Source organism: Ochotona curzoniae, unplaced genomic scaffold (genome assembly GCF_017591425.1).
Source record: "Ochotona curzoniae isolate NIBS_2020 unplaced genomic scaffold, NIBS_Ocur_1.0 contig_2723, whole genome shotgun sequence".
In the NCBI taxonomy this organism is placed as follows: Eukaryota; Metazoa; Chordata; class Mammalia; order Lagomorpha; family Ochotonidae; genus Ochotona; species Ochotona curzoniae.
The window spans coordinates 5,150,654-5,173,305 of record NW_024465573.1 but is presented as its reverse complement, the minus strand read 5'-3'; the positions used below and the strand labels follow the sequence as shown (position 1 = coordinate 5,173,305).

Sequence of the window (22,652 nt, the reverse complement as noted above, 5' to 3'; positions counted from 1 at the left end):
TCTTGACTCCAGCTTCCTGCTAGTGCAAATTCTGGGAGGCAGTGGTGGTGGCTCAAGAAGGTGGGTCCCTGCTACCCACATGAGAGACCCAGATGGAATTCCTGGCTCCCGGCTTCAGTCCAGGTGAGCACCAGCTACTGTGGGCATTTGTGGAGTAAACCAGTGAACCAGTGGATTCTCTCTCTTTCTCTTTCCCTCTCTCACTCCCTCTCATTCTCGCTCTTGCTCTATTTCTGTCTCACTGCCTTTCAAATAAATAAACAGAACATTTGTGGGCATTTGGGAGTAAAACAGAGGATTATATCTCTAGATAGGCATCTGTGTGTCTGTCTCTCTGTCTCCCAATCTCTAGAACAAGTTCAGTGTGGTGGCTCAGCAAAGTAAGCCTCCACTTGTGACACTGGTATCACAGACTGGAGTGCCGGTTACTCTCCCAGCTGCACTATTTCCAATCCAGCTTCCTGTTGATGTACCTGGGAAGGCAGTGGAAGATGGCTCAGGTACTTAGGCCCCTGCCACCCATGTGGGTTACCCAGATGGAGCTCCTAGTTCCTGGGACATTTGGGGAGTGAACCACCAGTTGGAAGATCTTTCTTTCTCTCTGTTGTTCTTTCAAATAAAATAAGTAAATAAACTTAAAAAAAATATCACTTGGGATCATCATCATTTCATAAAAGAAATTCTCACTTCTCCTTCCCTGAGGGAAAAAAGAATTTGTCTTAGAACTTCAAAGAATTTAGTCTGTTAAGTATTATTTTTAAAGTCACAGAAATGTCATAGTATTTTTCATTTCAACGTGAAAGAGCTTGCACGGCACCAGGTCCTGGCACAGCCCCAGCATAACTTTTGGGAACCGTCAGCCAAAAGAGATCCCCCATCTTGCAGAGGGATCCTCCAGCGTACCATGCCCACATGTATCTGACCAGTCCTGGCCATACAACACGTGCAGGTGCAAGATAATCCAACTGTATCTAGGTGGGCATGGGGCTGGCATCTTCGTCGCCAGCCTTGGCCTTCTCCACTTTAGTACTTCTGTCAGCCTGAGGTGCCCAGGGCTGACACTCTCCTCCTGCCTCCAACTGCAGATTAAGACGGAAGACCTCAGTGACTCTCTACAGCAGACCCTCCCCCATCGGCCATGTCACCTGAGTCAGGCACCTGCCATGATGTCTGGAAACCAAATGTCTGGGGTAAGCGCCCCCTGGCCCTCTCCACACCATGCCATGGGGCCCTTGTGCTTGGGGTGTGCTTGGGGTAGGGTTTGTGCCATCCCTTTGCCAGCGGCTGGGCCTTCTGACCTGGCAATCTATGAGTATAAACTTTCCCAAGGAGCTTCCTGCAGGCCACAGGAGGAAGAGATTCAGGGAGATGTGGGAGAGGAAATGGGGTTACCAAGCTCTCCTCCCACAGGCAGAGCTGGGCCAGGGGCCTGGCACTGAATAGCAGGTGTCCACCAGCCATATTCCCGAAGGAGTATCAGTGGGGTCCTTAGTGGAGAATGCAGTGCTCTGGGATTGCAGGAGTCAGGGGTAGGAAGGCAGAAGATGCTGACACAGTGACCAGTGCACACAGCCTAAGTTCAAGTACATGTGGCTTGAACCTAGCAAGGATGCTGGGGAAGCAAGAACCCCCTCCTGTTCCAGAAATGTTTACTGTAGCCTGTGAGAATCCCTGTCCCTCCTCCCCACCACAGCAGGGATCCCCACATCTCCCTGGGCACAGAACTAAGCTAAGTGAGCTCTGCACCACAGAGGACCACCAGCCCCCACCCCACCCACATACTGGGTGTCTGTATTCCGTATCCCTGCATCCTGGGCTGGAGGGAAGAACTCACAGGCAATGGACTTGCTGATTCACTAAACTGGTTTTATTAAGGACTGATAGCTCACCCACCCCCAACTCCCACACCCCAGTTTCCTCTCCAGGGAAAGAGTTAGGCACTGGAAATGACCAAAGCATGGCTTTTAGCATAAATTAGTGGCATGTGATTTTTTTAAAAAGAAGAACTGAGAGTGCCTGCCATTTCTAGGATCGAGCTTTGAGCCCTGGGTAATAGCCGGTCTCAGCCCTCAGGGCATTTATAGTCTAGTTGGGAGACAGGACTGACACGCTCCAATTAAATTGTGCAGCCAGAGTTAAGTAACAATATGTTGTTGCAAAGACTCAGCACTGGGTGCAGTGCTGTTAGTACAGCAGTGTAAAGGGAGCAACTACTAGAGGCCAGACGCTGGGGACGTAGGCAGCAGACTCTCCCAGCCTTGGAGACCCACGGGCCAGATGGGTGGCAGCAGGTGCAGCCAGTGTCCTCAGCTTGTAAACCCTGTGATGTGTGCCTATCTCCTCCATGTGTGCAGGACATGGCTTCCCTCCACCCACTCCAGCAGCTCGTGCTGGTGCCTGGCCACTTGCAGTCTGTGTCCCAGTTCCTACTCTCTCAGACCCAGCCTGGGCAGCAAGGTAAGAAATCTGGCAGTTCCCTGGAGCCCAGGGACAGCAAAGGCTCATCATTGCTGGGGTGAGGGAGCAGAGAGCAGAGCAGGGTGCCTGGCTCACCCCTTTGGTGTGAAGCCTCCTGCCGGCCCTTTCCACAGTGATAGTGGGCGGGGATAGAGTGGGGTGTGGGGTTGCAGGACAAGAGAGAAACAGCCCCTGCAACATACAGTGCAGACAAGACCTAATTCCTTGGAAATCTCAAAGCTTTTCTTCCTGGAAGCCTGGCTGGGACTGTGCTGGGTTAGAGCAGCAGTGCCACCTACAGGCTGGAGACAAGGTTTTTTATTTAGCGAGGAAGTGGTCCCCAGAACAGTTGTAGATTCAACTATTCCTAACAGCAGGCCATACTTCCTAGCAAATGATGCCGTTTTCAACTCATTCCTTATAATAACACTGTGTGGTAGGTAGTCATAGGAGTATTATACTATAAGGTTGTAAAACACCAAGCCAATGTTGCAACACTACAAGCTCAGCTGCCACCTGCCACACCAGCATCCTGTATCAGATCACCAGTGGAAGTTTGCTCCACTTCCAGCCCAGCTCCCTGCTAATATGCCTGGGAAGGCAGCAGAGGATGCCCTAGTGCTTGGGCTGCTGCCACCCACATGGGAGGCCTGGATGGCGTTCTGGACTCCTGGCTTCAGCCTGGCCCAGCCGCAGCTATTGCAGCCATTGAGGGAGTGGACCCACATATGGAAGATTTCTCTTCCTGCTCCCACCCCCAGTTCCCCACAACCATCTTCCAGGAAATAAAGAAAGCTTTAAAAAAAAATAAAGTTCCTGGACAGTATGACAAACTCCCATACTCTTGGCCAGCACCCTAGATGCCTCTCCCACTGCAGCCACCCCACCTCCTGCCCCGCCCCGGCACTTGTGCTCCTTGCAGTCCACAGCCTTGGTCCCCAAGACCCTCAAAACAGTGTTGGTGTGAACAAGAACACTTTCTTGTTCCCTTTCCTGGATTAGGAAAGGAAAGATAGCAGTTTGTTCAGTTCGTTTGCAAAAGACTAGAGAATAAAGTGAAAATGGCCCACCCATGGAGCCCGAGATGCGGACAGTGAAGAGGGAAAAGTTAAAAAATTGGAGCCAGTAATAAAAGAAAAGCACTTCCTAGCTGTGTGTCCTTGGGAAACTTACCAAGCTCCTATGGGCTTCTGTTCCCTGTTCTATACAAATAGGATTACAGTAAAACCTCACACAATAAGGGTTAGTTGAAATGATGCATGTCAAAATGCTTTGTCCATTTCAAAATGCAAAAGAAGTATTAGAATCACTGTTAACACTCAAGCCTCTGGACTCCCAGTTCTTTCTGGAACCTTTCTTGCATATTGATTTTATTATAGTTTTTAAAGATTTATTGAAAAGACAGATATACAGAGAAAAGGAAAGACAGATCTTCCATCTGCTGGTTCACTTCCCAAATGCCGCAATAGCTGGAGCTGAGCCAATCTGATCTGAAACCAGGAACCAGGAGCTTCTTCCAGGTCTCCTATATGGGTACAGGGTCCCAAGGCTTTGGGCCATTCTCCACTGCTTTCCCAGGCCACAAGCAGGGAGCTGGATGGGAAGTGGAACAGCCAAGACACGAACTAGTACCTATATGAATGCTGGTACTGCAGGCAGAAGATTAGCCTGTTGAGCCATGGCACAAGCCACTATTTTGTTGTAGTTTTTAAGACTTATTTATTCAAAAGCCTGAGTGACAGAGGAGAAAGAGGTTGAGCTTCCTTCTTGTGATTTACTTCCCAGATTGTTTTAAAAACCAATACTAGAACTTTATCCAGGTCTCCCATGTGGGTGGCAGCAATCCAAGTACTTAAGTTTATTAATAGCGAGTGCATTAGCAGGAAGCTGGATCAGAAGCAGGGTAGCCAGGAGTTGACAGTGTACTCCAATATTAGCATCCTGGCATCTCAGTGGAGGCTTAACAAGTTATGCTGGTCCCTGCCCACTTATTTTAATAAGGACCAATTAAGCCCTATGTTTCTGAGCCTGTGGAACATAAAGCTTAACATCAGCACATACCCTACATCAGTGATCCCAACAGGGACCCCTAGGTGTTTCTGGGAAACACCTTGTGTGCTCAGTGTCTGCCTCATTGAGTAGCTGGTTTCACTCCCACAGTAAGATTAAGGTCCTGGCTGAGGCCATCCCAAGAGGGAGGCCAGCCATCATGGCTGCCAAGTAGACAGTGCCCTATACAGACGAGTTTCCTGGGGAGGAAGGATGGCAGGGCCCATGTAGTGCAGGAAGCAGGTGTACCCACACCGCCAAGTGGAGTGTCCAGAAGCTTGGCCCTGTTCCTCTCTTCTCTCTCAGCTCTTCTTCCTAAGGGCAAGACATTCTCTGTGGCCCTGCCCCCTACAGCTGTGTGGCCCCCAAGTCTGGCCAGATGTTCTTGCAAATTCAGCTTGACATTTACAGCCCCTTGAGCCCCCTCCTTCCCAGCTGGAATTCTAATAATAGCCCACATACCACCTCATTCCCCCCATTTCCTCTCTCTCACTCCCTCTCCATCCCTCACTGAGTTTCTGCAGCCATGGACATGAGATTCCAGGGTAGACCTGACCCTCCTTGGCCTCTCTAGGAGGCCAGTCTAGCAGGACTGGTTGGGGAGCTGTTGTTTACATCTCTGTTTATCCTTGGCTTCGATTTGTCTCCACCTGTATGTGGCAATGCCCAGCCTTGCCCACAGGGGCCTTTCCATGGGGCCCGGGGTGGGCTGAGGGACAGGATTTGAAGGAGCGGGGAGGGGGCATTATCAGTTGCAGAGCATATCTTTCACAAGGCCTGGGTTTTATTCTCTTGTTCCTTTGTCCCTACCCTTTCACCCAGGTCTGCAGCCAAATCTTCTCCCCTTTCCGCAGCAGCAAAGCAGTCTCCTCCTCCCACAGACGGGGCCTGGCCTCGCATCCCAGGTAAACAACTGCATCTCCTGCCACTCCCCACCTCTGGTCTCCCATCCCAATCCTGTAAGATCCCTTCTTTGAGGACAGTTAAGCTCTCTCTTTTCCACTTCCCCCCTCGGGAAGTGGAAATGGCTAGGCATTCTTCTTGTTGGCATATGGGGAAAGCCAAGTGATAACTGGGGCAGACAATTTGCCCATGTGAGCCAGAACCAAAAGCCGGATTTTGCAACTCCTAGCCCCACCTGCTCCATGATGCAGGCTGCCAGGGATGCCCAAGTGCTTTCAAGCCCCAAGGGGACCAGATGTCTTAGCACACCTGTGGGCCACCATTCCAGGCTTCCCCTTGCAGTTGAAGCCAAAGAAGAGAAAAGTTCCTCTTCTCTCAAAACCCATGGAGTATCAATTTGATCCTCCCTTGCTCCGAAGACAAACCAAGCTCCCGTCTGGAGATGGTTCATCCCAGTTTACTCTAACCTAGAGTAGTTGACAGCCTGTTCTCTGCTCGGTACAATCCCCTTCGGGCTTAATGGCACACACCCACCAGCCACTATGACAAGGTGCACAGGATCACGTGATGAGCCAGAAGAGGTAGCTGGATTCCAAGAACTTTCCACCTACTTCCAGGGGGGAAAAAAAGTGACTTCCTCTCCCTCATTCATTAGAACATACCTGTTCCCCTTCATGATACCACCCATAGCAAGGCAGTTCAGAGCCTGGTCACTCCCCTCCAAGGACACCCCCCACTCTGTGGAAGGAGCACCTCTGCTTTCTCAACAAAACACTTGCTGTTAACCCTTTGTTGTTCTCTCACCAGCTCCTGAAGTCCTTCCCCAAGTAATATCTAAGACTGGGGCACAGTGACCAGTGACAGCTGTGAGGGCTATCTGACCAGATGAGGAGGTCTGCCTACTAGGGAGAAAGCAACACTTTCTCTACCAGCAGCAACCTCATGCCATGGTCAAGGGTTGGGCGATCACAGCCGCACAGGAACTTAGCTGCCCCTCCTGTCTGCACCCCGGGGGACCCTGCTACAGAGCTCCGTGGGATGGCGCTGCCCACGCAGATGTCTGGAACTCTAGTCGGAGTCGGCTGCAGAGGTGCTATGGTCCCTGCCCTGTGCCAACAACCAGCAACTCAGAGTTCTGGCTTGCCAGAGTTCTCGGAAGGCTGCCTGGCAGGGAGAAGATGCCACCTGGTGGTTGAAAGAAAGTGGGACGCCAGAGTCAGACGCTTCTCTCTACCTCCTCTTGGTGGCTCTCGCCTAAAATGCTTCATCACAGACCCGGAAAAGATATTCTAAAGAGAACTCGAAATCAGCTCTCATGTTTTAGAGCCAAGTATGAAGTCACTGGGGGGAGAGATAATGTTTGGAAGACTGAAATGAGGAAAGTCGTGTCAGGTGCAATTTGATAGCTGACCGGATGTGAAGCGGAGTGAGGGGGGAAGGCCTTGCAGAGACCTAAGGGAAGATCTGGCAAATGGCAAAAGCAAACAGGAGTGAGTCCGTGATGCTCTCCAGCCCTTTTGTGATGAAAGACTCTTCAGAATACCATCTACTTAGTCCTTTTTCCTGTTTCTCTACAAGGAGACCCATCTAAATGGTTAGCCTAGGTGTCTTTGAAGACAGGCGCTAACTTGGATCTGAGGAAAGAGTAGACAAGTAAAGCAGTGGAAAGATGGAGTTAGCTTGAATTACCCATGTAGGCAGGAACTATGCCCTAGACCCAGTGCCTGGACCCCAAGGTCTGGACTTCACTCCCTTACCGATGGAATGGAACCCTAAATGGGTTCAGCATGGTTCCAAGTTTAAAGGCACATTTTGTTATGAGAATAAGCTAAAGAAAGACAATCTCCTGGCAACCACAAATGAGAGCAAGGTGCATAATAGAGTAGGTCAAGCCTCTGTCAGTGGTGCTGGCATCCTATATGGGTGTTGGCTCAAGTCCCAGCTGCTCCACTTCTGATGCAGCCCTCTTCTAATGTACCCAAGAACACATCAAAGGATGGTGCAAGTCCTTGGGCCCCTGTACCCACGTGGGAATCCTGGAAGAATTTCCTGCTTCCAGCTTCGGATCATCTTAGTTCTGGTTATTGTGGCCATTTGAAGAGTGAAGCAGTGGATGGGAGATCTTTCTTTGTCTCTCTTTCTCTCTCTGTAACTCTGATTTTCAAATAAAATACATCTTTTTAAAAAAATGTCCTGATGAAAGCAAAACACTCTATAGAAGAAAGCAGTGGTGCAGGCAGTTCAGTGATGCTCGCAAGCATTTGGAGCTGCAGGGACTTCTCATAGTGAGTTCTCTGTATCTCCAGTGGTGTCTGGTGGGCATCTCAATTTCAACACTTTGTGGAAAAGAACAGGCCAGGCAAACAATCTTCTCCTTTGTCCCATTCTGAGATTTGTTTGGGGGAATCTTTCTCAACAACCTTGTTAGTTCCTTGTACGGTGGAAGACTGAAAGAAGGAAGTAGCTTGTTCAAACAGTGAGTCATGAGCAAAAACCTAGCAAGGCCACCTCCCTCCCGCTTGGCAGCCCTGCTGGTTCTGCCACAGACAAGCCAGTGTGTTCGTACCTTCTCAGAAAGCCAGTTTCCACTTTCATGCCACCAAGCAGTGGAATCCCAGTGGGCACGGGGCTTGGCCATCCTCTCAGTGTCCTGCTTGTAAAGACTGCCAGGCAGTGCTGCTGGCTCTGTAGAATCTCTGAGGTCCCACTTGTCCTGTGTTCTCTATTAGGCAGTCGGCCGTCCCGGGCTGCCAGGATCCACCTTAGAACCACACCTGGAAGCATCCCAGCACCTGCCAGGGCCCAAGCACTTGACCAGCTCTGCAGGGCCCGATGAGCCCAGTGACCTTGAGGAACTGGAGAGGTTTGCCAAGACCTTCAAGCAAAGGCGCATTAAACTGGGCTTCACACAGGTTTGGCTCCTGAGAGAAGGAGATGAAAGGAAGTGAGCTGAGTGAGTGAGTAAGTGGGTTCAGGGCTTCCCAAGTATGGACTCCAAGAGCAACCCAAGGCTTGACATGTTTGGGACAAGCTCATCATGTCTCAGGCAGCCTGAACATAGGGTGTAGTTGGTGTCAGGAGGGAAATAGAACATTGGTGGTGGAGGGGAATGGAATGGGGTCCAGGTAAGGGTATGAAGAAGTAAGCCAGTGCTAAGGGTGTTAGGCAGGTGCTGCAAGGGTCTGGTTGTGTGCTGGGTGATAGGATGGTGAAGGCCAGGTAGAAGAGGGGACCTGTCTCTCATGTCTTTGCCTGTCCACCCTGCTGTCCAGGGAGATGTGGGCCTGGCCATGGGAAAGCTGTATGGCAATGACTTCAGCCAGACGACCATCTCGCGCTTTGAAGCCCTCAACTTGAGCTTCAAGAACATGTGCAAGCTCAAGCCGCTGCTGGAGAAGTGGCTGAATGACGCAGGTGGGCCTTGCAGGGTAGGAACAGATGGGACCCTAGACAGGATTCTGTGGGAAGAAACTGGAGATGTGTCCATGCTGGGGCTAGAGGGAGTCCAAATGGAACACACCTTTCTTCCCCTCCTGAATCCAGAGCCAGTTAAGAGACAGGACACAGTAGTTACCAAGAGAGCCCCTTTACAGGATCCAGCTTTAGTTCTCTGGCCAAGAAGACTTGTCTTGTTCCATTTCCTACCCCACAGCCACCCAATGTAGGCCTTAGGACCGCTCCCTGGATGAGGCAAGGTTTGGGTATGCCAGGTACACATGCTTAGCCATACTCTTTTCCGTCTAAGTGAGGGAGGCAGGGTGCTTTCAGGTCTTGGTGGGAAAGGGAGGTTGTAGGTACAACACAAAGTCTTCACCTGCTTAGTTCTCAGGGATCAGGAAGGCCTGTGAGCCACACTTGCCAGCGAGAGATTTTGCAGCAGGAGCAGGGTTTGCATGTGCTAGTGGTAGGAGATAATCCAGGAGGTCAAGGGCATTCGCTAAGGGATAAAGCAATTAAGCCAAGAGTTGAATGTCCAGGACGAGCACAGGCCAGGAGTTCCTGGCCTGGGTTTCTGCACATTTAGGGCCGTATCCTTTTCTGCTGTAGGAAATTGGCAAATATGTTGTAGGACAGCATCCCTGGTCCCTACTCAGCAGTTGCCAGCAGCACTTCCCCCAATCTGGTACTACCCAAAAAATGTCTCCAGACAATGCTCAGTGTCCTGATGGCAAGTGGTAGAGGTGGTGGTGCCCAGTGGTCCACCTGACTGAGCAAACAGATCTGGGTAGGGAACAAGGAAGTGAGGCAGGACCCAGGGCTGGACTGTAGCCAGGGAATGCCTATGGATTAGCAGTTACTATGGCAAGTGCATTCAAGACAGAGTGGGAAGCCAGGAGAATCTACCCAGCCAGAGGCATGGGGGAATGAGTGGGGAGGACAATGAAACCGCTCCCCACAATGGGGTACCTGAGGATAGCACTGTGCAAAGAAATATGCAGAAAGTTTTTGCATCTTTGGGAGAGGGTCTGATAGATCATTCTTAATGTGATTTCACTCCCAACCCCAAATCATATTGCCTGACTCCTTCCCAAGGGCCATCCCTCTCTTGTCACACACTGAAGCACTAACAGTTGCACTAACTGCAGCACCAACACTCTGCACTGAGAGCCATGGCATTGGGATTACAAGGGCATTTCACATTTTACCTAGTATTCACAAGCAGGCATATTTGTAAAACGCAGACCTACCCATGTCACTTTTCGGAGCTCTGCTTGCACCCACTCACACCCATACATGCCAGCAATGTCTTGGCTTCCCTCAACTGTGACTGCAAACAGTGAAGACTCTGCAGGGTGAGCCCTGAGGACCTCTGCCCAGAGCAACAAGGAGAATTAGGGTTCTGGGTCTCCAGCTGGGGCGGGGCTGGTCCTTGACTATGCTGCTGAGAAGGTCTCTTGGATCTCACAGTCCAGCAAGGCTGGGCTTGAACTGGCCTTTCATGGCCTCCTCTAAGCTCCCCTTGCTCCCTCACTTCCCTACAGAGTCTTCTCCATCAGACCCCTCAGTGAGCACGCCCAGTTCTTACCCCAGTCTCAGCGAAGTGTTTGGGAGGAAGAGGAAGAAGCGGACCAGCATCGAGACCAACATCCGCCTGACTCTGGAGAAGAGATTTCAAGATGTGAGTAGTTGTGGCAGGTGGGAGCAGGTGGGTTAGCTTGCACAGGCATGCCAGCAAGTATACACCTGCCTGGGACTGAGAACCACACAGGCACCTGGATAGCAATCCCCACGCCCATACCTTGTGCTAGGAGATGATGGGAAAGCAGACACCCTCCCTCTCTGGGTACCAGGGATATGAGTGGGAGGATACCCTTCATCTGGGGCCCCAGGAATTTCTTCTCTTACTGAACCTCCTTGTCCTGGCCCTATTAGACCTGTCATCCCTCTCCCTGGAAGGTTTAAAGCATGGGGTGTGGAGTCTCAAAAGTTGTATCTCTATATCCAGCTGAGCTGAGTGGAGCAAGGCCAAAGCATTTTGTATGAACTCTCTAATTTCCATGTTTTGTCTCTTTCAAATGACCAGTGTAGTGAATGCTCATGGTGAGCAATTTGGAAAATACAGAGAAAAGAACATGATTTTACCACTAAAGGCCACCCAAAGGCATTTCCTCCTAGTCCTTCTTTCCACACACATTTCTCTCCTATACCCATACTTTTTTTAAGACACAGTTCCAATAGGATCAGGGATTTTCCCCTCCCCCCAATTCCTCTACCCCTACTAATTTCCTATATGCTTTTATAATAGTATAGTTCTTCAAAAATAGTCATAAGTCCATCATTCTGCTATTCAAGTATATCATGATATTGTAGATATAAACAATGACAGAGAATCCAGCAATCCTATTTTTGAGATATATTTAATAATTTCACTTACCCACATGTTTTTTAACTTGTGGCTAGAGCATATTCTCAAGCCCATATATGGAAGCTTTGAACCCCAAGGAAATTGGGACAGAGATGAAGGGAAAAGAGGTGTGGTCAAAATAGCTTCTAGACATGGTCTGTCAGATACCAACCTCTGAAGCTTTAAAGGGCCCTTGGCCTTGTCCGGCCTTTGCAGGCCCCAGGCCTCTAAATTTGCAGTCCTACAGCAAGTCCCTGAGCCATGTCCTAGTGTCCCTGGCTCAGGGACTTCATAGCTATATCCTACTGAAAATGATTTCTATTTATTTGAAAGGCAAAGTAACAGAGATAGATAGAGAGAGAGAGAGAGAGAGAGAGAGGTCTTCATCTGCTGGCTAATTGTCCCAAATGTCCACAGTGGTCAGACTTGTACAAAGACAAAGGCCAGGCTCCCAGGAGTTCTTCCAGGTCTCTCACTTGGGTGGCAGCGGCCAAGCACAATGGGTCATCTGCTGCTGCTTACTCAGGTGCATTAGCAGGAAGTTGGATTGGAAGTGGAGGATCCAGGTTTCAAGGCAGCTCCCATGTGGAATGCTGGTGTCACAGGAAGTGGTTTAATGCACTATGGAACAACGCCAGCACCTCTTTTCTTTTTTTTTTTTTTTTCCGGTAAGGTGGATATACAGAGAGGAGGAGAGATAGAGAGGAAGCTCTTCCATTTGATGGCTCACTCCTCAAGTGACCACAACGGCCAGAGCTGAGCCAATCCAAAGCCAGGAGCCAGGAGCTCATCTTGTCTCCCACACGGGTGCAGGGTCCCAAGGCCTTGGGCCGTCCTCGACTGCTTTCCCAGGCCATAAGCAGGGAGCTGGATGAGAAGCAGGGCCACCAGGATTAGAACCAGCGACCATATGGGATCCTGGCACGTGCAAGGCAAGGACTTTAACCACTACGCTATCACACCAGGCTCAGCCCCTCTTTTCTTAAAAAAAAAAATAAATAAAAGCTATTTATTCAAGAGGCAGAGAGACAGATAGTGGCAGAGAGCTCCTATCTGCTGATTTACTGCCCAAGTCCCTGCTGTGCCCCTGGCTGGGGCTGAACAAGGACCTGGGACCTCAACCCAGATCTCCTACCTGCTCTGCGGGAGCTCATTCCTAGAGCCATCTCTGCTGCCTCCCAGGGTCTGCATTAACAGGACCCTGGACGCTGCAGTCAATAAGAGGGCCAGGCACTTAAACCAAGCACTCCTTCCTGCCGGGTTCCTCAAAGCTGTAAGTTTAAGGGAGGTGTAGGAATCAAGGGAAGGCGCTGAGATCAAAGGCTGTGTGGGTGAGGTCAGAATGAGGGAGTGACAACCTTGAGTCAGTCTGTCTTTCCCACGGTTTCAATGGGACCACGGTGATTTACCCTTCTTGGTTCCCATTGTGAAGTAGGAAGACAGGAAGAAATGACAAGGGGAAGAGATCGGGCTGTGAGGAAAGAACACCAGGACACATGGATTCTGGGGTGCTCTACCTGGCTCACCTGAAGGAGTTGAAGAAGAAATCTCACAGATCTGGGGCACCTGTTCCACATCATGCCTTATGTTCGGCAGATCACACACATTTTCCTGGTTAATCCTTAACAGTAGTCCTCACACTAGATACTACTATTCTCATAGTCAAAAAGTCTAAGAAGTTAAAAAGTTCCCTGAGGACACATAGTAAGTGAGAAAGCCTGTACTCCATCCAGGTTCGACATGAACATTTTTTTATCCATGTGTTGTTCAGTCCTGTTGCTTTGGAGCACCTGTCCCTTGCCTCTAACTTTTGACTTGACCCTCTTTCCTCTTCCTGACCACACTCTGTGCCCTTGGTCTCTATAGAACCCCAAGCCCAGCTCAGAAGAGATCTCCATGATCGCTGAGCAGCTATCCATGGAGAAGGAGGTGGTGAGGGTCTGGTTCTGCAACCGACGCCAAAAGGAGAAGCGAATCAACTGCCCCGTGGCCACACCCATCAAACCACCCATCTACAATTCCCGGCTGGTGAGTGGTCAGAGACCCAGTTGCCTGCTGGATATGTGAGGCGGACATTGCACTTAGAGGCAGAGTCTTCTCCATCCAGGAAGGGAGTGGTTCATAGAATAAGCAAACAGGTGGCATACATAAAATATGTGGAACACGAAGACACTTAAGAGAGCACAAAGAAGGGAGACAGTGATGCTTTTTCAGCTGGGGAAGCCAGAAAAGATTTCTCCAATAAGGTAACCTGGGGCCAGAGACCTCTGTGTTGCATGGAAATGACACATATGAGTATTCAAGAGAAAGGATGTTCCAGGCAGAGGGACCAGCAAGTGAAAGGACTCAGAAATTTGAGGAGTAGGAGGCAGTGTGTGCTTCAGCCACACAAGCAGCAAATGTGCTAAGAATTCAGGTGTGGAATATGAGAAACCAGGCAAAGAGAGCTTGAAGGGTTTGTCCCCCAGCAACTGGCTAGAAGGCATTGCCAGTGTGTGTGTGTGTGTGTGTGTGTGTGTGTGTGTGTGTGTGTGTGTGTGTGTGTGTGTGTGTGTGTGTGTGTGTGTGTGTGTGTGTGTGTGTGTGTGTGTGTGTGTGTGTGTGTGTGTGTATGTGTGTGTAAATGATGAAGACAGTAGGAAGAAGGATCAAGGGAAACAGAGGAAGAATCTGAGGACAATCCTAATAAGCTGGATGTCTCTTGGGCACCCAAGAGGAGGTCTCCAGCATGGAGTGATGCCTGTGACTCTCTGGTGTTCAAAGGAGAATCCCAGAATGGAGATCATCTGAAGTTAGAAGCAGAAGTTTGTAGAGCTGGAAGCATCTCCTGCACACAGGCAGCAAGGGTACCTGAAGGGTGGGGCTGTTCTCTATCTCTGGAGACAGTGGCAGGCTGGAGGTTGAGGAGGTTTGGGAAACATTTCCCTGAATTCTTTCAGTACCCAGGACTGCATGCTGTTGAGCCTCATCAAAATGACACCAGTGTAGATTCGTCCCCTAAGCATCTATTGGCCATCTACAGTATATGGGCCCTTTGACCATGTGCTATGGATGCAAAGATCAATATTTTTTCTTCCTTGAACTTGACTGCCTAGCAGAGGATACAGATGAATAAACAAATGATAAACACCATGATTGTTTCTCTAGAAGACACTGGAAGCAAGAGCTGGCAAACCTTGGGAGGTGGTGGTTAGGGAAGGCTTCCCCAGGGAGGTAATTAATGCCTGCACATAGTCCAAATGACAGGAAGGAACAGAGACAAACAAGCGTGGAATGGAGCTCTCACCAAGGGAAAAGAGGAGAAGAGCGAGCTGGAGCTGGAGAACACACATGTCACATGCGGGGAACTACAAGGGGCTATGTGGAGGAATGCCGAGAGATGAGGCAGATGGTCCGGGATTATGTGAAAACTGAAGGGCTGGGACATTAAAGAGGGATGTTCGGCAGGGCACTGGTGTGATCAGATTTAGTTCTCCTTTTTAAAAATTTATTTTTTTATTCAAATGAGTTGCAGAAAGAGAGGCTGTAGAGAGAGAATTCTTCCACCTATTTGGTTCACTCCCCAAAAGGCTGAAGTGACTAGGGTTGAGCCAGCCCAAAGCCAGGAGTCAAGAGCCAGGAGCTTCTTCCGGGTCTCCCACGTGGGTGCTTTTTATGATGAGCACTCTGACTGGATGATTATGAATGGCATAAGAGACACAGGATTGGTTCCAGGGAGACAGTTAAGATGCAACTATAGGTTCCCAAAAGAGGAAGAATGAGGATAAAGCAAACCTGCATGGCAAGAATAAGAGAGATGGGATCCTGGCATAGTCCTCACCTTGCATACTCCAGGATCCCATATGGGCACCGGTTCTAATCCCAGTAGCCCTGCTTCCCATCCAGCTCCCTGCCTAAGGTCTGGGAAAGCAGTCAAGGATAGCCCAAGGCCTTGGGACCCAGAAGAGGCTTCAGATCCGTCCAGTTTCAGCCGTTGCAGCCACTTGGGAAGTGAATCATTAGCAAAAGATCTTTCTCTGTGTCTCTCCTCCTTTTTGTATATCTGACTCTCCAATATAAATAAATAAATCTTAAGACAAAAAGATTAAGGGGGATGGGAGAGAACAATAGATCATTAGAAACTCTTGGTTAATTTGGGAGGTGAAAGAAAGAGAATCCTTTGAGATGAACCTCTGTGTTCAGACTGAATGAATGAGATAGACAGTGGTATGAATTTTGGAACAAGCAAAGGAATGAAATTTGTTTGGAAGTAGACAAAAGTGATGATGCCTTTTTCTTCTTTAAAGATTTACTTATTTTACTATTATTGAAGGGAGAGAGAAAGAGAGAAATTTTCCACTGATTCACTCCTTAAATGGCTGCTACAGGTAGATCTAGGCCATGCTGAAGTCAGTAGCCTGGGTTTCACCTGGGTTTCCCACAGAGTGACAGAGGCCCAAGTACCTTCTTCTTCAGGAAGCTAGATTGGAAGTAGAGCAACTGGGACTCCAGCCAAGATTCCAACATGGGATGTAGACAGTTTAACTTGAAGCACTGTACACCATCCTATAAAGTGATAATCTGAAAGATTTAAAACATTATGATATACAGGGAGGCCTGTATGATACCCAAGTGGCAATGCCCTCAAATATGTGGACTTACAAGTCTGGAGGTGAGGAGAGTAGTCCAAGTTGGAGACATGGATTGGGGAGTCAAGAACATGCAGGCCATGGTTGGGATCCTGGGTTAGGAGAGGCTCTGCTGTGGAGTTTGAATAGAGGAAGCAAAGAAAAAAATCTGTCCAAACCCCTGGGTGCTATCAGCATTCGGCAGGATAAGCAAAGGAAAAAGATGAAGGGGAGAAACTGGCAAGGAGCTGGGAAAGGCAAAGAACTGTAACCAAATAGGTATGAGAGGTGTTGGACTACAGCCAAATGGTAGTGTCTCAGGACACGGATGAAGGATACCCAAACCCTAATGGGATTCACAGGGTAGACCTCTAACTTGTTTGAAGAGCAGATGAGAAATTAGTATGAGTAGCTTTTGAGACAGAAGGGCTAACATGGGAGAAGTCATGGAATCATAAGGCAACATGATAGCTTTGGAGAGTCTGATGGGAGTCAAGGATTGGAGGTTACAGCTTTGAGAGGTTGGGGAGTGCTGGGTAGTGATGGGTTATGTATGCTAAAGATTTGAATTGGAGGCAGCATGGTATTCATCCATACATGTTTGACATTAGAGGTGGTGTATGACACATGTAGAGGCCCTGATTAAAGTTTAATGGGAAAAACAAACACTGAATGCATGGGTTTTTTTTTTTAATTATCTTTTGGAGAACACAGACAGGGGTTTGAGAGATCTAACTTGGTTCACAGTGTCAGAGTTCTTTCAGGAATGTTTAAACAAATATCAGAATGATGACTGTCACAGTTGACATTGGTGGAGAAAGTATTTGAGCTGGGAAGGTGCGGGGAGGAGCAAATGTAAGGAAGAACATTCTAGATGGAGAAGGAAGTCTGTACAAAAGCTTTGAGGCTTGGGGAGGGAGGCATGAAGGTGAGCGGAGAGGAAGCATGGAGAAGCTGAAGAGGACTGAATGCCAGGGAGCAGAGGCCAGAGTGGATAAAGAGACCAGAACAATAGGCAGGGGGTGGATTACATAGGGTGTTGTATGCCATGGTAATGAACTTGGCCCATGTTCTAAAAACTTTAGGAAGCATAAAAATGGGGTTTTGGTTAGAGCAGAAAAAAAAAAAGATAGGTTCTTGCTTTGGTTCAGACCAAAGACACCAACATTGAGAGGAATGGTAAGAGGCATAGAGGAGCCATGAAGATGCCTCTGTGGTTATCAGTATTCAACTGGCACACTTACTGCAAGGACCCAGACACCAAAGAAGGCATGGGAGGTGCAATGTGACATTGTCAGCCAACTGGAAAAGAAAGGTGTTAAAGAAATTGTTATTCTGGGATGATACTATGAAGCAGGAAGATGGAAAAAGTTTCTCAACCCATCTCCAACTCAGGTCTCAGTAGCACAGTTTCTCTGGACTAGAACATCATTTCTTCCACTGCTGATGTGAAATGATCTCCTAGACTTATCATTAATTCAAAGACAAGAAATCAGAATCCTGTGGACCAGTGTGAGCAGAATGCTAACCCGGTGTTTGAACAGTAGAAGGACTACGGCCATACCACCTGAACACGCCCGATCTCATCTGAACAGCAGAAGGGGCTCCATCACTTGCATATGCTTGTGTGGGGACTGCCTGGCTCCAGAAGAAGGAAATGGAAGAAGCAGGTCACAGCGACTAAATGTGTTATTCTTTATTTTCAAACAACAACCAACTTCTTGGGTGTGACCAACAGGGTGGGGAGGAAGAGAAGGGAGGAGGAGAAATTATTGATAATATCTCTTCCCGCTCTGCCACCCCTCCCAACACCTATGCCCCACCCCTGTCTCCACCCATCATGGGCCTCCAGCCTGCTGAGGATGCTCATGGTAAAACGAAGCAGCCAGACCACTGCTGATTAATTAGAAAATGAGGACATGCTGCATCCTGTCGCAGGGGATCTTCCAGCGCACGGAGGGGAGAACAATGAAACCACAGCTCCCCAGGCACAACTGCCTGCCAGTGTTCTCGGGAGCATCCCTCACCAGCATGAGAAACTTGCAGATTTCAGTCTGAAGCAGGTGTCAAGGGTATCTGGAGATACACAGACACTGGTAGAAGGAAACTAACACTCTGTTTGGTAGTCACTGGGGTGGAAGCACTGTGCGCATTAGCCTATTAAATCTTAATTCAAAGAGACGATAAAGGCTGTATTTTTCAAGTAAGGAAGAAAGATCTCACAGGAGGAGGCAACTTGCCCTAAGTCACGCAGATGGTTGAATGATAGAGCCAGGGCTCACACCCAGGTCTGTTGGGTTTAAAGTCTGTTCTCTCTGTGCCTGTAGCATAGCCACAGAGAGCGTGTGTGCTTCCTGGATTGCACAGAAGGTTAAACTCAATTATCTTAGGTCCCTTTCTAATCTCAGACTTGGCGATGCAATGCCGTCTCCCAGGCAACATGAAGCATATCAGAGACTGAAGTTCTTCAGTTATATCTCCAGAGAATCCATGGTCCATTCTTTCATCCATCATGCCTGGAAAACTTGGAGCATCTTGCCAGGGCACTTGCCAGGGCACTTGACTGCCCTGAACACAAGCAGGGTTTTTTGTTTGTTTGTTTGTTTCAGTTTTTTTTTTAGCAAGGGAGAAACAAAACTGGAAATGAGGTAGCCCACCAGCCGTGTCTGCCACAACACAATCTCAGAAGCCCATGCCCTCTCATGGCCAGGATATTCAGGCAAGGCAGCCAAGGATAGGGAGAGGAGAAGAGGACCCTGGGAGCACTAGGGAGCTTCTAGAACAGGCAAGATGCAGGGAGCTGGATACCTGTGGGTGGCCTAGAGGTCTTCCATTGTAAAGAAGGGCCAAGTGTAGGCTTTTCCCAAGGGTCTGGGAAAGCATCAAGGGAGCTAAGCCCGCTAAGTCTGCAGCTTGGCAGCCCTGGAGAAGGACCCAAAACTGGAGAAGGCGGTAGGAATGGATATTCATAAGTTTCTCTTGCCTTTTAGGTCTCTCCCTCAGGGTCTTTGGGTCCCCTCTCTGTCCCTCCCGTGCATAGCACCATGCCTGGAACAGGTAAGCTTTGAATTAGAACTGTTTTAGATAATGGTTTCTGAAAGAGTCCTGCCCCAGTCAGCAGTCCCCAAGTATATTGCAAAGGACTCTAAAATCTGTCCTACGAAAAATTAGTTTCCGTATTGGATTAGGTTTGGGAAATGTCAAGTAATCAAAATTTAAGCAAGTGTATGTGGTTTTTTGTTTGTTGTTTTGGTTCACATTACAGTGCTTAGCTCTCAGTACTCCAAGGCTTCTAGATTCTAAAACGAGTTGTGTGGAAGGGCTGAAGGAGATAAAATTATCCAAACTTATTTTCTATGGGATATTTTTATTACTATTCAAATGTTTAATATTAATTTAAATAATTTATTTTGAGAGTCAGACTTTCAGAGAGAGAAAGGGAGAGACAGAGAAATCTTCTACCTGCTGGTATACTTCCCACATGGGCACAATGGCTAGGGCTAAGCCAGACAGACGCCTTCAGACTCTCTCACAAGGTTGCAGGGGCTCAAGTACTTGAGTCTTCCACTGCTTTTCCCAGGCCATTAACAATGAGCTGGATCGGAAGTGGAGCAGCCAAAACTCAAGCAGTGCCCATATCGATGCCAGTGTCACAGGCTGCTGTACCACCATGCTTGCCTCAGAACTGTTTTTCAAAATGTACCAATAGCATTTCAAAAAACTAAAAAAGTGATCCTCTGTCCAAGGGTATCCAGGGTGGTCCCAGTGTCAGCCCCACACCCTGACATAGTTCTTAATGTATAGTCTCTGCTACATGTCAGAAGTTTTAGTTTGGATGGATAAGTATGTTTTGCTACATAGTCTGGGGAACCCAAACACAAGAATTCCCTGCTGTTTCACAAAAGATGAAAATGAATTTCAGAAGGTGTAGCAAGTCCGTGCAGGTGACAGCACTCTGGGGTAAATGGCCCAGGACCAAGTCAGGGCCCAGGTCCCTTCCCTTCCACTGCAGCGCCCTCTCTCGAGTGGTGCATGAACCTGTTGCTGATGAGCCAGCAGCCTTTGTGTTCCCTGGGTCTGTTTCTCCTTGACACACCTTTCTTTCCTTCCTCTTCTCTTCCCTTTCCTAGGCTTCTTTTTCATTTTTCTCTTCTTACCTCTTGGGCTAGGACTGCATATGCCCAGCCCAGGGTGTGTCCTTGAGTAGGATGATCTTGGCATCTGTCTTTCTTGTGTTTGGCAAGTCTTAGACTGGTAGAACCAGCCACACTGCTCTCCAAGGGCCTGGGCTGCATTCACATTCATGATGGGATGCCTTCTGGGGATAAATGGTTGCTGCGGGTGGGGGTGGGGGCAGGATTGCTGCTAAGTTGAATGGAGGCAGACAGATGGGTGTGGGGTGGGTAGAAAGAGGGTGAATTTCCCTTGGGGATGCACCAGGAGGTCCAGTGTCTGGAGGGCCATGTCACAAGGTCCCAGGACCTAACAGCATTGTTTTCCTCTTGTTTGTGCCTCTTCTTGTCCTCAGTAACGTCATCCTGTTCCCCTGGGAACAACAGCAGGCCTTCGTCTCCCGGTGTAGGACTCCACGCCAACAGCCCCACTGCGTCTCAAAATAACTCCAAAGCTGCAGTGAACTCCTCCTCCAACTTTAACTCTTCAGGGTAAGATAGGGTGGTGCAGAGTGCAGAGAGGTTCCTGCAGGGCTGAAGGCCACATGAGCAGCTGTTGGGTCAGACAGTTGGTCACAGGATTTACAGGGAGAAAATGGGGAATGGGTAACTGGGAGGGGCAGAGTGGAAAGCCATGCGGGACTTTATCCCCGTGGAGTGGGAATTGCCAAAAGAAGCCTCAGCCAGTGAGTGAAGCTGGCAAGGAGCTGGTGTCAACAAAGCCAGCATTTCTATCCCCTCTTGGAGGGTGGAAATTTCCAGATGCTCCTGTTGGGAAGCGCCAGGGCTCTGCTGGGCTTCAGCTCCAATCCAAGTCAGAATCCCAGTTCTCAGAATGCTCTGACATGAGCCTCAAGCTGAGGGGCAAAGAAAAAAAGCCCAGGCTATGGGTGTAGTTGATGTAGGGAAGAGTCATGTGAAATTGATCACTGCCTCCTGCACCCACTGGGGGTGCAGTGCAGACAGGAAAGCTGTCCCCTGGGTCAAGGAAACTACTTAGAAAAGAAATTCTCAAAGCCAGTGCTTTGAGAAGTTCTTCCCCAGTCAAAGCAAAACAAATCAGAAAGTTAGACCTGAGTTTGTCAGCGCATGTGAATCTGTGTGTTCAAAACCCAGCAGTTCAGCAAGGCAGCCACCCTGCTCTTAATTGGCCAGTTGTGGCAAAGCACAAATGTTAGAGTTCCTCACCAACTCCCCCCGACCCCGCCAATGAGAGAGAGATGGAGGGAAGGAGGGGAGAAAGAACCGTATCATTGATATTTGAAGTTTTTCAACAATTGTTATGTTGTGTACTACACTGACCAGAATATTTAATCATTAAATATACATTTATTTATTTGAGAAGCAGAGATATAGAGATGGAGCTTCCAATCACATTTTCACTGCCCTAGTGCCTGGAGTGGCTGGGTCTGAACCAAGCTGAAGCCAGGAGCTGAGAAGTATATCCACATGTTTTTAGGTCAGTGGCAAGACCCGACTGCTTAAGCCATCACTGTTGCCTCCGAAGTTCTATGATGAAAGGAAGCTGGATATAGTTGCTGCAGCTGATTATCTCAATAGAGGATGCAGACCTTAGCTGCTAGGATAAACACCCCAAAATGTACCATTTTAAAGTACATAATTATGGTTTGTTTGTTTGTTTGTTTGTTTTCACAAGGTTGGGCAATCTTTGCCATGGTTTACTTTCAGACATTTTCATTATCCCCCAAGGAGCTCCAATACCCTTTACCCTGTTCCCAACTTCCCCTATTGCATTAGTAAGCTAAGAATGCACTTGTCCCATTCTTCCTTTCAGATCTTGGTACCGATGGAATCACCCCACCTACCTCCACTGAGACCTAAAACTCCTCCCGTGCCACCTGACCCTGTGTTTCCCCAAGGAAAATGGGGGCCGTACCATCTCTGTATGTACAGATTACTTTCAGAGAAGTGGAAGAAGAGCCCATCATTGGTGAACCCACGCTCTTGTCTTCTTCAGGAACAAGGGGTCTGGAGAGCCAAACTGTGATAGAACCCTGTGCTGATGCCTAAAGCTCCTGAAGCATGCACACTGCTGTCCTGGGAGCTTGCAATTGTTACCTTCCTTGCCTGGGCCAGCACCTTCTAACCCAGAATACTTCAGATGGCTTCAATGTGGCAGACATCTTCCAGAGAAAGAACTTCTTGCATTCTCTGACTCTTCTGTTGGCTTATGGGGACAGCCACTAGTCTGGTGAGCCAAATGACCAGAAGGGGAGAGAGTGGCCTTCACTCTGAACTTAGTCATAATTCTGAACTAATTTTATGAGATCCGCAAGAAGAGCTGCAGCTAATGTGTTCACCCAAGTCTTGGTGGTTTCTCTGTTCTTCAGCAGAATTTTCTGGCTGAAGCTTTGCTCTGCCCCATTTCCTGTCTGACTTCACCCCCTTTTCTGTACCCAAATCTTTCTGTTTTTCTTCTCTTTGCAGAAGGCTGAGTGGCCCTCAGTACTAGACACGCTGCTCTGCCACAGGTGCTCCTATCTCTGCTCTCATCTTCCCAGGGTCCAGGAGTTTTGTTCTTCCACTTCCTCCCTGGCTGCTTCCTTTTCCCTTTCTCTACACTTTCTCTTGAATACAAAGGAGGACCACACAACCATT

General features: G+C 48.7%; 1 protein-coding gene across 2 annotated transcripts in view; it reads left to right on the top strand.

Moving 5' to 3' along the window:
• Positions 1–21,868, top strand: part of POU2F3 (POU class 2 homeobox 3) — a 74,395-nt gene extending 52,527 nt beyond the window's left edge. The window contains exons 4-13 of one of the 2 annotated variants that reach the window (XM_040977208.1): positions 1,086–1,190; positions 2,355–2,457; positions 5,329–5,411; positions 8,139–8,321; positions 8,682–8,823; positions 10,392–10,528; positions 13,121–13,282; positions 18,852–18,918; positions 20,390–20,525; positions 21,829–21,868. In XM_040977208.1, coding sequence (XP_040833142.1) covers positions 1,086–1,190; positions 2,355–2,457; positions 5,329–5,411; positions 8,139–8,321; positions 8,682–8,823; positions 10,392–10,528; positions 13,121–13,282; positions 18,852–18,918; positions 20,390–20,525; positions 21,829–21,868 — 1,158 coding nt within the window. Of the gene's footprint in view, positions 1–1,085; positions 1,195–2,310; positions 2,458–5,328; positions 5,412–8,138; positions 8,322–8,681; positions 8,824–10,391; positions 10,529–13,120; positions 13,283–18,851; positions 18,919–20,389; positions 20,526–21,828 lie in introns of both variants that reach the window. The other variant, XM_040977207.1, reaches the window with a different exon arrangement.
• Positions 21,869–22,652: the final 784 nt, after the last annotated feature.